Below are 16,348 nucleotides of genomic sequence, written 5' to 3'. Positions count from 1 at the left end.
ATTTTTAATCGAACGTGTAATTGCAGCGATAGCAAAAATATTATATTGTCTAAATATATTTAATATATATAAAAAATGAGACAACAACGCAATTAGTGTTTTAACCCATTTATGCCAAGTGGACTCTCCCATCCTTCTAAATTGGGTCAATTTATTTCCAAAATTAGGGATGTCTAGTATATTAATTTCTATATTTAGAATATTACTTACTGAAATTCCTTTAAGCAAACAGCGTAGACCCAGATGAGACGCCGCATCATGCGGCGTCTCATATGGGTCTACGCTGTTTGCAAAGTCCCTTTTTTCAGGACGCTAGGCATAAATGGGTTAAAGCAAAATAGTATAATCTTTGTAGTTGGTTATATCTGCCAATACTTTGTTAAGACGACTTTAATGACATGTATTAATCAACTTAAGTGTTTGAATATATATGTGAGAGGGAACGCGATTTTGACTATTCCGGCGCTAACGTCACAACGCGAAAAAACGCGTGACAAAAACATGTTTGAAATTACACTCATTTTTTCGTTCGTTTGCGTGCACAAAATAGACGAAAAACCTACATGAGAAACCTACATTGTTTCGAATATTGACAAATGAATCAAGAAAATCGTTTTTCTTCCGTTATATAGTATAAATTAACCGTAGATGTCTGCGGATTTTACATAAAGAGAGTTTTATCTGACTGGTTGCTACGATGTAAAATTTCCGGTTTTGTAATTGACACATTTGTTTGGTAAAACGCTTTTATTTCCGCTATTAAGTAAGCAACTGAGTGTTAATTGGATCGTTATTTGTACGAGGTAAGTGTTATCTATTGCTTTACATGTCTACCTAATTTTGATAATAAACTATTCGTTTGAATAGCTTTAATTTAATTGACCCGGAAGTAATTGTGGGTTGTGGGAATCAGTGTTGACAGTTTAACTTAGCAACTGAAAATGTCGGCAGGTTAATACAAATGTTTTTATGAAAATCATTAAAAATGAGCCAGTTTACATCATCCCAGGCATCAATTATTCCCTACATGCTAGATTCATCACAGAATGACCCTGAATTTATTAATGAACTAAAGGAAGTTGATCAACTGTATTTCCAGGAAAATGTTTCTTCACATTCCCCTCCCATTGTTGAAAGGTCCCTTCTCGCCACTCTTATTAATAGTGATGAGTGTGACAGCTTTGATGGTGTATTTGATAACAATGAAATTGTTGATGATGAATGTCAAACTAATTCTTTTGTTGAATGCATGCCCACACATGGAAGAAATGAGGACAATGAAGAGTTAGAAATTATCAATAGAATGCGCCAAGACTCTTGTCAATGTATGTCAATTAATCCCAAACCTTGTTCGATGGTGGTAGACTTTGACAGTTTATTTTCTTACAGAAATTCATGTTTAGAAATGAGTAGAAGTGAGCGGGAATTAGTGATCAAGAGCAGCTTATTTGCACACCGGGTTAATACTTCACAGACCTCAACAAACAGAAAAAAGGAAAAAATACGTAAAAAGCCATCACAAACATATTTCTTTATGGGGCAGAAAATTTGCAAGAAAACGTTTGTGTTTGCACATGCCATTTCATGCAGTACATTGCAAAAAATTGCTATTTCTCTTGATAAAGATGGTATTTTGCCCAGGGTGCACGGAAACACTGGAAAACTTCCAGCAAATGCCTTATGCTTTGAAGATAGGCAAAATGTTAAAGATTTTATTCATGAATACGCTACTGAAAATGCACTCCCTCTACCAGGACGCCTGCCCAACTGCCCAGATCGCACAATGCTGCTCTTGCCTTCTGATAAATCAATTGCACAAGTGCATGATTTGTATAACCAAAGTGCTAAACTGTCCCATTACAGACAGATTTCATTAAAGACATTTAGATCACTTTGGAATGACCTATGTCCACAAATTGCGCTGGCAAAGCCAATGACTGACTTGTGTATGACATGTCAAACATTTGGGTCTAAGTTAAGTCAAACAGGCCAATTTACTGATGAACAAAAAAATGAAATTGTCATTAGTTATAAGTCCCACTTGGATCTGGCTCACAAGCAAAGAGAACAGTACAGAGAGATGACAGCGAGTAGCAAGCAAATTTTCTTAAATGAAAACTTACATGAAGGTGTGCATTACCATACAAAAATATGTTGGAGTAGCATATGGATAATAATAATAATAATACACTTTCACAAAATGCTGTTATAAAATAAATATGCCTTCTAACCTTATGAGCTTTAGATGTGCCAACAAATGCTTATTCAATTCTTGTAAAATATTTCTCCTGAAATTTATTGTCTCCGTTTTAAGTTTTCAAAACTCAGTTTTGTTTGTTTGCAGGTGCCGAGCCTTGTAGCAGAGACATCTGCTACCACTATTCATGGGACTTTGCACAGAATGTGCATTACCCCCATCATGCACAGCAAGTGGGCCCAATATACTTCTGCAGCCCCAGAAAATGCCATGTCTTTGGCATGTGTGCAGAAGGGTCAGGTAAAGGCATACTGTTATCTCATCTTCTCAGCAGAATTGACAAATTAACACCCCTTGGGATGAACTGAGTTATATTCCACATATTTGAATATAGCAAACACACACACTAAAATGCCATTATTTTTTATCCAGTTATTAATTTTTTAGTCACAGTAATTGTGTTAATTTGACTGAAAGCCTGAAAGGTTGAACCGTTTCCGCTTCTGGTGTGAAATAATAAATGAGTAAAATGCAATAGTTAAACAATAATAATTTATTAATTTATTGCTTATAAATATCATGATTTAATTGTTCTTTTGTTGCAGTACCATATTGATGTTTTTACAATCTTTTGTTGCAGTACCATATAAATTTTGTTACAACATCATTTCATTCTGTTTTTTTTTCTTTCACAGGAAAACAAGTGTTCTATCTAATCGATGAAGCAGAACTGCCAGAGAAGGGTGCTGAAAGTGTTGTCAGCTTGGCTCACCATCATTTCCAACACTTTGGTGTTGGAGAAAAGCATGCAGAGGTAATAATATAACAATAATAATAATAACCTATTTGATTTAAATACATGCCTTATGTTGCCTGCAGTATTTTGTTATTTCTTATTGTGTTTCTGTTAGATATTTTATCTGTTGTCAAATTTAATTAATTTTGTTGGAACATATCATTCATTAGAGTTAACACGGTGTCTGGAGCCTACTTTTTATGCATCCTTCTTTGAAGAAGATGGGGTATATTGTTTTTGTCCGTCATTGTTTCTTTCTGTGTGTATGTCTTAAAACTTTTACCTCTAGGGTAAAGTTTTGTCATAACTTTTGCATTATTGATGACAGCATCTTGATACTTGGCATGCATGTGTATCTCATTGAGCTGCACATTTTTAGTGGTGAAAGGTCAAGGTCATCCTTCTAGGTCAAAGGTCTAAGGTCAACAACAACAAAAATTCAAATTGGCGCATTTGGGTGCATTGTGTTTCTGACAAACACATCTCTTGTTCATTACTCTTTATACAATAAATATATCTCCTTTTGCGTTGTGATAAATTTCCACAGATTTATGTTTTCTGGTTAAATATTTACTTCTATTTTGCTTAAGCAATTTGCAATTTCAGATCCACTTTGATAATGCAGTTGGGCAAAACAAGAACCACACAGTGATTTGGTATGCCATGTGGCGGACTCTGACAGGTATGCATTTTGAATTTTCTTACTGATGAGTTTGTTTAAGTATCCATAAACTCAAGAGTTTGGTGATTTTTATGTTTAATCTCTAACTTTTGTATGCCCCCTTCTTCGAAGAAGAGGGGGTATATTGTTTTTGGCCTGTCGGTCTGTCATTCTGTCTGTCCCAAAAATTTAAGGTCAAAATATGGAACTTTAAGGTCAAAATATGGAACTTTAAGTCAAAATATGGACATTTTATTTCAAAGCGGTGCAGTAGGGGGCATTGTGTTTCTGACAAACACATCTCTTGTTTGTTTTTGTTTTATGCCCCCGTTAGGGGTGCATTTAGCAGTTGAACTGTCCGTCAGTCTGTCTGTCCGTCCGAAAACTTTAACATTGGTCATAACTTTTGCATTATTGAAGATAGAAACTTCATATTTGGCATGCATGTGTATCTCACAGAGCTGCACATTTTGAGTGGTGAAAGGTCAAGGTCATCCTAAAAGGTCAGAGGTAAAAAAAAAAAATCAAAGCGGCGCAGTAAGGGGGCATTGTGTTTCTGACAAACACATCTCTTGTTTTAAGATTTTTTATAAGAAAGATAACATGATAAATTGTGATGACCTGTCAGAACCATATAAACATATCATTAAAAATGTGCATTAAATATCAGATTCATTGTTATGACACTGTCACCTTGCATTTGCAGGGCTCCATGAAACCATGAGCCTGAACTGCATGATTACTGGACACACCAAGTTTGCCCCAGACTACCACTTTGGCATCTGGAAGCTTAAGTGGAGGTCATCCAATGCAGAGACCATGGAGGAGATTGCTGGTAGTGTTACAGCTTCATCAAAGTCAGGCCACAATGTTCCACAGCTGGTCCAAGATGACAACAAACCGGTTGTCTTCTTCGCTTGGAAAACTTACCTGGAACAGTTTTTCAAGCTATTGAAAAACATAACCAAGTACCACCATTTTACTATGGATCGGTCGAAACCAGGTATTGTTACCTGTAAGGAGAACATGGATTCGGAAGAAATGTGTTTCAATATATTGAAGCCTCTGAGTCCGGCAGCTGGAGAACTCCCACCCACCAAACCAGCCCCGGGCCTTGACCTGCGCAGACAGTGGTATTTGTATGACTCAATTAGCCCATTCTTCAGAGCATACAATGCCAGGGATACTGTGTGTCCAAAACCATCAAAGCCAAAAGTTAAAAACCAAGGAATGGACAGTGACAGCCTACCTAGAAAAAGGAAGCACAGCCTTTAACCGTTATCTTAACACCATGGCAACTAAAGTGTTCCTTCAGCCTTGTAGTAATACATCAAGATTTATCAATGTATTTCATCCATTTAATGTGAGGTTTTACACATGTATGTATGACAGAGATAATATTAATTTAAATATCGGTAGTGTTACAGATGAAACACAAACATTGCTGTTATGTTCAATATAAAACTTGCTATGACATATTTTTGACAAAGTGCCATTAGGTTTGTGGTCTCATCTTTTTCTAAATGTAAATATTGTTTTAAATTTTCGTTTTAAAGATGTGCATACCAACCTATTTGAATGTGTGATCATACATGTGTTTATAATGCTTAGCAAAAGTGTGGATTTACATTCACCTCAAAATCAACCCTGGCCGGCTCAAATCCGGATTTCCGGAATAATCCGGAAAATTGACACCCCTGAAAACTACATGTGGTAACGTAGGCGTTCAAAATATGTTTCATGTGAATTAAGGAAAACATTTGTTGTTACCTTGTGTGCGTGGGAAGGTTTCCGATCGAACAACAAACTGACAATAAACACCGCTATCAATTAAAAGATGGGAAGGACGACTTTTCAGTTGTAAGAAATATGATTTGTTTTGGTGTTTTATTCATTCCACTTCTGAGTTTGAATTAAAGTTCAAATTATAAGAGGAAATCGTGTTCATCATGAGGCTACTATTCGTTAGTCATATTTTTTTCATTTTTGACAATGCTGCGAAGCATCGTCTAAGTTATCATACCATGTAAAATTCTTCACAATGGCGACCAATGTAAAAGGCCGAGCCAGTCCGATTGAGATAGCTCAATTTTTCTAATCGGCATACCTCGCTGATTATCATTGATAAAGGTATAGGAAGCTCAGCTATAAATAGGACAGCATATTCAGGGGAAAAGATTTAATAATAGTTTGAAAACGTTAATTTTAAATCAGTTATATTCAATCCATTACATAATTATAGATCAATGAAACAACTATGCAATTTCTGTATTGTATTTGACATTTGTCGAGATTCAGTAAATAAATTGCGAATTAAAACGTGTATAATTAACTTTCAACGCGATCATGAGTGTAAAGAAAACGAATTATTTCGAACCTGCCATTTGTAAACGTCGTTGCGACTATGGTATATAAACAGCATAACATATCTATATAGGTCGGGCTACAGTAACCTCGTGAAGAGGCCAGTAGGACCTGTAAATAAACTCTGAAACACACACACAGTAACATATCTATGAAACTCGCTCCTATGCATGCTTTCTCATTTTGCATATTTAATAAACTTTTCAAACAGAAATTACAGAGCCGCATCAGTGCACATACTATGTTTGATAATTCATTCGTTTGTTGGATATTGTTTGCTGTTTTAAACACATATTAGGTCATATCGCAGAGATTTAGTTAACCTTACCATGTGTTCATGGTCGAACTCACGTATTCAAGTGCTCTTACGACTATGTGCTCATACCTACTTTCGGGAATCATCATGAAATTATTGCCGTACTTAACGAACAAACATGTCAAAGCTTATTGAATTAGAGAAAAAAATAATCAAAAGAGAAAAATATATGTTCATGCACATGGGCATGTGAAATCAAGTCCGTACACATAGCATCATTAACTTAGGAAAGTAAACAACGAAATATAAAGTTTGGTATGATATACATGTGAAATTAAAGAGCATGGTGTAATTAAAGAAAATGTCAAGTTTTGAATTTATATGCTGAAACGTAATGTTATAACCCACAAACGTTTTACTGTAACAGAACGTTTTTAAAGATAAGTGGTACAGAAAACACACGTCAAATATCTTTTTAAAGATATTTCTTGTTATATTTGATCGAGAATGTAACCCGTCTCCCAGTTTCGTGGAATGGATCAAGCTCCCCACGGGTACTACTTCCCCGTACCCCCAATTTTTTTTCGTACCCTACATTTTTCGTACCCAATTTTTTTCGTACCCAATTTTTTTTTCGTAACCAAATTTTTGCTCGTAACCAAATTTTTTCGTACCCAATTTTTTTTCCTAACCAATTCTTTTTTTCGTCACCAAATCTTTTTTTCGTAGGCATTTTTTGGGGGGCATAATTTTTGTATCCAAAATTTTCGTACCCATTTATTTTCCTACCGAAAATTTTCGTACTCATATACACAATTGTGGTGATGTAGATAAAATTAAATAGATGCTTTTATATCAATCCTCCTCAAAAGCATCGTCACACCAGTACTGTCAGGACTTTGATTTAAATAATTGCTTTAATATATTGAAAGTTTTTTTGTTATAGGTTAGCATGATTTGATTGAAAGACATTACGTGCTTATTAAAATATTCTGTTGTTCGACTGATTAAACTGTTCAGCATTGAATAACTTGAGGGAAACGTGTACATGGACACAGATATTCGCCAACACACGCATGGTTTTGTTTTCTTTTAACCCATTTATGCGTAGTGGAATCTCCCATCCTTCAAAATTGGATCAATTTATTTCCAAAGTTAGGGATGTCTAGTATATTTATTTCTTTATTTAGAATACTTTTTTTTTACAGAAATTCCTTTAAGCAAACAGCGCAGACCCTGATGAGACGCCGCATCAAGGCCTTTTTTCTAGATGCATATATGGGTTAAACACTCGAGGGCGTCAAATATTTTCATGAAACGCAAATCGATAACTGTTTTTGCAGCTTTTTTAATAATATAAATACTTTTATTAAGTCCTTAGTGATGAGATGTGGTATACATGTATATGTAGGAAATAAATCTGTATTTTCTTCGCACTACAATGACTAACAAATACTTGTTTTAGAATTTAATTTGAATATAATAATGTAAGCTATAAATACAGTTTTGGCTTTTCACCGTTTCGTATACTACATCAAAACGTGAAGATAAATAGGAGGAAATGATAATAGTATTGTAACTGCTCCCAAATGATTATAGGATGCAAGCATACATTAAAAAAAAAGCTAAGTTTTGTTCAGCCTTTTTAATCCGCACGAATTTAGATCTTCCTCACTCTAATTTAGCCAATTGCTGACAAAGCTATGTCAATGTATTATCCCGAAAGCAGAAATTGTCCTCGTGTACATGCCAGCATGTGGTAGACGAAATCGTTTGGTTATATAACATATTTGCCTAAAATGCTTGATTTTATTATGATAACTTGTATAATGGTTTACAATGTATTGCTACAATTTTATGGAATGAAATCTCGCACGCTTCAATACTATTGCTCTCTAGATGCATGCAACACTATGTAATGTACACTAAAGTAATTCTACCCAATGGTGGCTTGGTAACCTGTAGCCTTCACTTCTATATGCAAGACCGTTTTACATTCATCCGGTTTAATAAAATTGCCCAGTAAAATTTGTAAATACAATATAACGCTGTTGTAATATTCCATTAAACAATGTATCATTACATAATCAATGTATTATTTATATGATGGAAATATTTATTCATAACAGAAAATAACAACGTAAATATTATAAGCATTACTTCGTTATTTGAATGCCATATATATTCTGATGTATATAAAATCGTGAAGCTTTTGTCAATAAATGTTCTTATGAAAAGCTGCGATTTATTCGGGTCAAACGTTACATCTGTGAACATCTTTCAATGCCAACTTAAGTGAAGCACTTGATTATTAAATGCGTTGAACCACCTTACAGTCTTGCTGTATCACACTATCATGTAAATTTCATCTGACCTCGCCCAACTGCACGCGCTCGCATCTTTGTTCCCTCGCTAGACCACGTTACAAATAAACGTCCCGGACCTCGCGACGTCTCCCTTTAGCACGGCCACGACCAAAAATGGTTGGTTGGTGAGTTCGCGGCGCATATTATGCAATTCCTCGGATTTAAATTTGCCTGGTCTATCTTTAGGCATCACAACGTTAATCGTTTTTTAATACAGTCACGCCGCATATGTTCTTTTACATTTTCGTCTACATTATTACATCGATATTCGCTAATAACCACATTTTAAGTGATAACGAATTTACTGTCCTACTTATTTGTGTCCGTCAATAACAGCCGTTCTCATCACCGATGATTAGACGGTGTGGCAAATTTAGATAACGCATGTTCAGGTCTCTCTGCCCAGTCTTTAAGTGTATTATTGGTAAGAGAATTAGTAGGCTAAATTCGCTATGCATTTACATGTGGGACACTACCACCTATTTCGCATACTATAACATGTATACAGTACTGCTCAAATATACGGTTTGTCCTGCTTAAAGACATTTTTCGATTGTGTTCACGCACAACAATTAATTATACAGTACTGTATCTTTACTAACGACCTCATCGCTGTGTTCAGAAAAAGGGGAGATACATTCTCTGAACGATGTACGGTTGCATAGAGGTGACATTCACTTCTCTTTTTTTAAATTGCTCTCCTCTTTTTTCTAGAAAAAAAGGAGTGCAAATCTAAATAAAAGCGGCGTGCAATTAAAAAAAGAGCGGTGCTTCTCTTGTTTTATTGCTCTCCTCTTTTTTCTATCTCGTGGCCACGAGTTGGCTATGTCGTGGCCACGAGATAGAAAAAAGAGGAGTGCAAAACTAAATAAAAGCGGCGTACAATTAAAAAAAGAGCGGTGCAGAAAAAAGGCAGAGTGCATTAAATAAAAGAGGAGAGCATTTTCGTCATCTCGAGAACCCGACTTAGCTCAGCCAATCAAATTGTTTGTTATGTCAATTTAACGTTTATTCTGGATTACCTGCCCCTTTGTTTACAAAGAGTCAGCAGGTACAGGTTACAATATACCAAAAGATTTCCTACACAAATTCAATGTAAAAGCAATAACTTCAACAAAAAATAAAGTCAAACTTTTGCGCATAGAGACCCCCATAACCATACCTTTTCTTAAAGAGCATTCCAAGCCGCAATGATTTAGACAATAAAAAAGGGGGGTCATGCGTTTTGCAAGAAAGAACTCGATGCGAATCAGCGGTCACTGTTTTACAGCCATCAATTTACCGGGTTCGTACCAGTGGATGAGGGTTTCCCGCCATCTGTCAAAGTCTCATGTAGTCTTTAACCTTCAAGCAAATGAGTGAATTTCTGTTAAACATCAATGTTTTCCCTACCACATGCACAAAGAAACATTCTAAAATAAAGTCATGGCAAGTGCCCACACAGAGAATTGTGTCTTCTTATAAATGATGTTCAGGTTTTTAAAGAGTATAGCATTGCACTCCAAAAAGATTTAGTATATTGTAACCTAAAGGAAAAATATGTTCTGAATGAAATGTGTTTTTCTTGCATATTATTATCTTCCTATTCATATTGCACCAATATATTAAGTTTGGCTGGATTATCTGTCCATTTGGCCATTTTAGATCACATTTTCACATGCGGGTGTTTTCGGTCCGAAGAAGGCGATTTAAGGGCTGTTAAAGCTTAAATGTCCCTTTAAGATTTAAAGCTTTTGTGTTCAATATCTGCAACAAAATACCAAAACAAACCATATGGACAGGCACGTGGGGGCTTATGCGGGGTGGGGAAAGAATGACCTTGTTAGATATTTTCACTCCAAGCAATTTTGATAATGTCTTTTTTGTGTGTGTTTTTTTTTAAATACCCCCAAAAATGTCAATTTCACAGCAAAAAAATCCAATTTCATCCAAGACAAACAACAAATAAGCAAAAATGAGAGATCAAAGATACTTTGAAGTGTAGAAATCAATAAGCTTCCTATAACTTGTTGTTTCACACTTATAAAAGTGTGAAATCTTGAAAGCGCCTTGTTGCTCGGAGCCCATTTATTTACCAGTCGCAAATGGTATATTCTAGCATATAATGCCATGGGTGCCTTTAAACTGCAGCAGATGGTCAATATGCTCTGCCAGCTGTCATTCAGAGGTTCAAGAGAATACAAAATTTCATATTTTGGGCGCAAAATAAGTACTTTTGACTATTTTTATGGTGGCAATCTGGTCAAAATGGGCGCTAATAACTGAGCGAAAGACAAAAATGCTCATTTTGGGGGTTTAAACTAGAAGGAAAGGTTAAAATGAACAAGATACATATATGTTGGAGAGCATTATAAGCTTAGCAATGAAGTTCTATGAAGTAACAGGGGCAGAAAGGCAGCTCAGATCAATGCAGGCTTCCTGAAAGAGGTTTCTAGTACATCTTCTGGGGACACAGCTTCCCGCAGAATTCTCAACACAACACATATCATTGATCCATGTCACCTTTGTATGCAAAGACAAGCAAATAAGGTCAATACTTCCCATAAATCACTGAATGAGAGAAGCATGTACCAAATGAAAAACTAAACTGGTTGCTGAAAGTGCCACATTTTGGCAAAAAGATCCCTCTAAGGTAAATGATGAAGGGGACACTTGCTACAACAATCCTATGTTTAAGTCGGACACCACATCCTTTCAAGCCGGGACCATGACTGTAAGCATATTGTGAGAAAACAATACCAAACACAAGCTAATTGTAGGGTTACAAGTAGCATATCAACTCAGATGCACTGCATACATGCTTAGGAACAAGGATAAACCTGTTAAGTGCCAACTTCTGCTGCCAACAAAGCGCGAGCTTTACGTGTCAGGACGCGGAACTATCCATACAAACTGCACGGGGAATTGCATGGCGGCAAGGGTTTGAGTGACCACAAACCTGATTATGACAGTATTTCACACCTTAAGCATCATAAATATGCTTATTTGCTTGCGTACATGATAATAATTTAGTATTATTACCTGTTTTACCGTCAACAACCCTTATCCAGTGGCCCTCGGCTTAGTCGCAGACATTCCTCTACCTGAAAAAGTCAAAATTCCCAATAAAAAATAGATATAAAATGGCAAAAAACATGCATTTAAGTATTTTTAGTGTATTTTTATGAATAATATGAAGTAATAAACCTTGTTATGTTCATGATTGTACTAAATATGAAGGCTGCCTCAATTAAGTGTCTGCTGCACTGTCCAAACTGTAAAAATGTCCGCCATTCCATGTCGGTGAAATGGGGCTCTGTTTGAATGTTCATGCTTTATGCACTAGCTATTGTTGCGTTACTGGATCACGGAGTTCCTGGCGTTGAATTCTGACTTCATGTAGCACACTAACGCTACACGGTCAACCAATATGCCTTTGAATTCAAGTCGGAAAGCAATTTAGCCCTTATTTGGCTATATCAGGGTGGGGGTCAACTTGAAAAACAACTATTCCAGGTCAAATTATCTAAATTCATGCATTTAAGGCACTTATTTTCTTCTCTTTTGTTAAGAAATGACCAAAAATCAGCTTTCCCAGTCATATTTTGCACTTGCAGATGATATTTCATTTTTACCTAAAGCTAGTTTAGGTTACAATATACCAAAAGATTTCCTACACAAATTCAATGTAAAAGCAATAACTTCAACAAAAAATAAAGTCAAACTTTTGCGCATAGAGACCCCCATAACCATACCTTTTCTTAAAGAGCATTCCAAGCCGCAATGATTTAGACAATAAAAAAGGGGGGTCATGCGTTTTGCAAGAAAGAACTCGATGCGAATCAGCGGTCACTGTTTTACAGCCATCAATTTACCGGGTTCGTACCAGTGGATGAGGGTTTCCCGCCATCTGTCAAAGTCTCATGTAGTCTTTAACCTTCAAGCAAATGAGTGAATTTCTGTTAAACATCAATGTTTTCCCTACCACATGCACAAAGAAACATTCTAAAATAAAGTCATGGCAAGTGCCCACACAGAGAATTGTGTCTTCTTATAAATGATGTTCAGGTTTTTAAAGAGTATAGCATTGCACTCCAAAAAGATTTAGTATATTGTAACCTACAGACGAAGTTATAGCGGAGGCGATGGCAATAGTAAGTTAACTAGCAAATTTTAAAAGGTGGTTCGTTGTGCAAATTATTTATCTCTTGATCAGTATTATAATTAAGTATTTCAATGGTATGACTCATTTTCACGGAACGATTGATTTTGTATGAGATTTTTCATTCTTCATAAGTTGAATAGTTTTCGGATAAATAAATGGAAAATGTAATTTCGGATAACATTAATTATATGGAGTAATAGTACGTCAAAATCCTTATTTTTACCTATGATATGTACATTTTTGGCTTACATAATACAATTTATTCTGTTTAAAAATCGATAATGTATATGTACATCCATTTAATTTGATTGTTTTATCAATGCTCATTTATAACAAACAACTATATAATAAATTTTACAAGCCACTGCTCATTCTAATAGAACTATTTACTTTGTCCTATTGTACTTGCAATTTTTGCTATGATGGCTGAGAAAGCGGAGTTAAAATAATTATTATTGTAAATAATCGGTAATTAAAAAAAAATTAAATTCAACTGCTAAGCAATTTACATAGTCATAGTACACAAGAGAAAGAGATTACGACACATGCAAGACTAAAACCTGTGATGACAATTATTCTAGCATGCCTACCGAGCGAGCTTAAATCCAGATGCTTGTAATTTTCCTTGGTGGGATGATAATCCTGTGTAACCAAGGTCTAATTATTTAAACTAGCCCTTACACTACACTGCTTTCTTCTTTTTTCAGGTTATCAACAGCCAGTCAGTTACAGATGCATTTCGACAGAGACGTTGTTATCCCCACGCTTTTTGAAAAAAAGGTGGGGATATTGTGGTTATCTCCGCCGTCCGTCCGTCCGTCCGTCTGTCCGTCCGTCCGTCCTGGCCACTATCTCCTCCTACACTAAAAGCACTAGAACCTTGAAACTTACACACATGGTAGCTATGAGCATATGTGCGACCCTGCACTATTTGGAATTTTGATCTGACCCCTGGGTCAAAAGTTATAGCGGTTGGGGTGGGGCCGCGTCAGAAATTATCACTCATTTTTTTAGGTTATTTTACATTTACTTCTTTATTTCTACACCGATTCACTTCAAATTGATACTGGACCTCTCTTATGACAATACGGTCAATCTCAACCATGCATGGCCCCATTCCCAACCCTGGGGCGCCCCGCCCACATAGGCCACACCCACCAAAAATTTCCATTTACTATAATTTTTTCATTTCTACACGGATTCACTTCAAATTGATACTGAACTTTTGTTATGACATTAGGGTCAATCTCAACTATGCATGGCCCCAATCCCAACCCTGGGGCGCCCGCCCACATAGGCCACACCCACCAAAAAATTCCATTTACTTTAACTTTTTTATTTCTACACGGATTCACTTCAAATTGATACTGAACTTCCCTTATGACATTAGGGTCAATCTCAACTATGCATGGCCCCATTACCAACCCTGGGGCGCCCCGCCCACATAGACCACACCCACCCAAAATTGCCTTTTACTATAATTTCTTCATTTCTACACCGATTCACTTCAAATTGATACTGAACCTCTCTTATGACAATACGGTCAATCTCAACTATGCATGGCCCCATTACCAACCCTGGGGCCCCGCCCACATAGACCACACCCGCCCAAAATTGCCTTTTACTATAATTTCTTCATTTCTACACCGATTCACTTCAAATTGATACTGAACTTCTCTTATGACAATACGGTCAATCTCAACTATGCATGGCACAATTGCCAACCCTGGGGCGCCCTGCCCACATATGTCACACCCACCCAAAATTGCCTTTTACTATAACTTCTTCATTTCTACACCAATTCACTTCTAATTGATGATGAACTTCTCTTATGACAATACGGTCAATCTCAGCTATGCATGGCCCCATTACCAACCCTGGGGCACACCTAGGTCAAACATTCGGCGTGGGGATACGCGTCGGCCTCTGCCGCGCCATTTCTAGTTATCTATGTCTCTGATTGCGAACACAGAATTAAACAACATTGGTCATAATGTAAGCATAATTAAGCTCCAATATTAGATATAAAAGTCGACAAAACTATTTGCAGTTTGAGCAATGAGCACAGAATTGAGCATTGAGCACAAACAAGATAATGGATAATGAAGTTTTGATCTGCTGATGCAAACAAACTGACCTGAGCTTATACAACTTTAGTTTGTGCTTTAAGTTCTAATCTGTTCTCTCAGCTCAAACATGACACAAATAATCCTTTTTTTTGCTGGAGCTGATTATTACCTATTAACAAAGTTTTCCTAAAACTAGAAACAATTTTCTTAATATTTTTAGCAAAATGTACATCTTCATTTATGTATGTATATATATATATATATATATATATATATATATATATATATACACACAGTTTATATTTGCAGCTTACATACAAGAGATCGGCAGAGCAGGAAGAAGCCATGTTGATGCCCTGGCCATTCTCTTCTTTAACAAATCAGTCATTGCATCTGCACATATGACCAGAGAAATGAAGGACTATTGTGGAAACTCAACTATCTGCCGAAGAACTTTAGTTAACCAGTATTGTGGTTTTGAAACTAAGGAAGTCTAACAGTTTTCAATTTGTTGTGATTTGTGTAATAATGAACTGGGGATAGAATATGATTTTAGTAAACTGTCACCTAACTAAAAGCATACATATGTTTATTACAAGATTCCTTGATTAATTGAATTTTCACATCTTTTTAGGAAAGTCTATCCTCGAATGTTTTAAATATCTGAAATATATTTGATTGGATTGATTTATTTATCATTTATGTTTGATGAAAATGTATATTCTATGTTGAATTAATGCATATGTTAGTGTGAGTGTATGTTTGTGTGTTTCTGAGGATAGTGCGTATGGGTGAAAATGTGTGAGAATGGTACGGGAGTTGCGTGATTTATGTTTATAAATTAACATTTGTTTGTAACGATATACCATGTAGTATAGTGACCTAATAAAGTTCTTTTCTGTTCTGTTCTTAATTGTGCTGCTATGCTTATTTTGGTTGAAAATGATCAAATCTACCTTTAAAAGAACTTACTTATAAATAATTGACTTTTGACATATTTAAAAAAAGTGTCAATAAAAAAGATTGGGTGGGGATACAAAAAAGAGGGTCAATCTGGTGACCAGAAACAATATATTTTTTTGGCCTTATGGGAAACAGTTTAGTAATAAAAATTCATTGTCTATAACAATGTTTTTAAAATTCAAACATTCTATGTAATTTGAATAAAAAGTTCTGAACTATTAAGCATAATAATGTAACCCTATTTTTATACGTCCAATTTCATAACACTTAATTTGGTTCTGAGAAATCCATGTGTGCAGTTCTTCCGTGTTAATCTTCTTTACCGGATTTTTAGCTCGACTATTATATATGAAATATATATAGTGGAGCTATCCTACCCACCCCGGCGTCGGCGTTCCCGTTAGCGTGCAAATGTTAAAGTTTTGCGTACCACCCCAAATATTTTCAATGTCCATTGACATATTGCTTTCATATTTTGCATACTTCTTTACCAACATGACCCCAACTTATAAACAACAGCAGACAACTCTTT

At 35.8% G+C, this 16,348-nt stretch overlaps 1 protein-coding gene and 2 long non-coding RNA genes across 4 annotated transcripts; 2 read left to right on the top strand and 1 right to left on the bottom strand.

The window, feature by feature from the left end:
* The first annotated feature begins 431 nt into the window (after positions 1-431).
* On the top strand, positions 432-5,691 carry LOC127861153 (uncharacterized). 2 transcript variants are annotated; one of them, XM_052399530.1, is made up of 5 exons: positions 432-803; positions 2,345-2,497; positions 2,893-3,011; positions 3,600-3,675; positions 4,361-5,688. In XM_052399530.1, exons 2-5 carry the CDS (start codon positions 2,479-2,481, stop codon positions 4,927-4,929), a joined length of 783 nt encoding a protein of 260 aa, XP_052255490.1. In that variant the 5' UTR covers positions 432-803; positions 2,345-2,478; the 3' UTR covers positions 4,930-5,688. The 2 variants fall into 2 exon arrangements, with proteins under 2 accessions (XP_052255490.1, XP_052255489.1); XM_052399529.1 differs by lacking the exon at positions 432-803 and adding an exon at positions 856-2,129 and having other exon boundaries at positions 4,361-5,691.
* A 4,007-nt stretch (positions 5,692-9,698) lies between these two features.
* On the bottom strand, positions 9,699-12,558 carry LOC127861160 (uncharacterized). The gene is made up of 3 exons (XR_008040100.1): positions 12,506-12,558; positions 11,662-11,723; positions 9,699-9,984 (listed from the first exon to the last, which is right to left on the bottom strand). It is a non-coding gene; the product is annotated as an uncharacterized LOC127861160 (long non-coding RNA).
* A 181-nt stretch (positions 12,559-12,739) lies between these two features.
* LOC127861159 (uncharacterized) lies at positions 12,740-15,761 on the top strand. The gene is made up of 3 exons (XR_008040099.1): positions 12,740-12,773; positions 13,492-14,779; positions 15,163-15,761. It is a non-coding gene; the product is annotated as an uncharacterized LOC127861159 (long non-coding RNA).
* Positions 15,762-16,348: the final 587 nt, after the last annotated feature.

This window comes from Dreissena polymorpha, chromosome 15 (genome assembly GCF_020536995.1).
Source record: "Dreissena polymorpha isolate Duluth1 chromosome 15, UMN_Dpol_1.0, whole genome shotgun sequence".
NCBI lineage: Eukaryota > Metazoa > Mollusca > Bivalvia > Myida > Dreissenidae > Dreissena > Dreissena polymorpha.
This window is presented reverse-complemented; position numbering and strand designations above follow the sequence as displayed.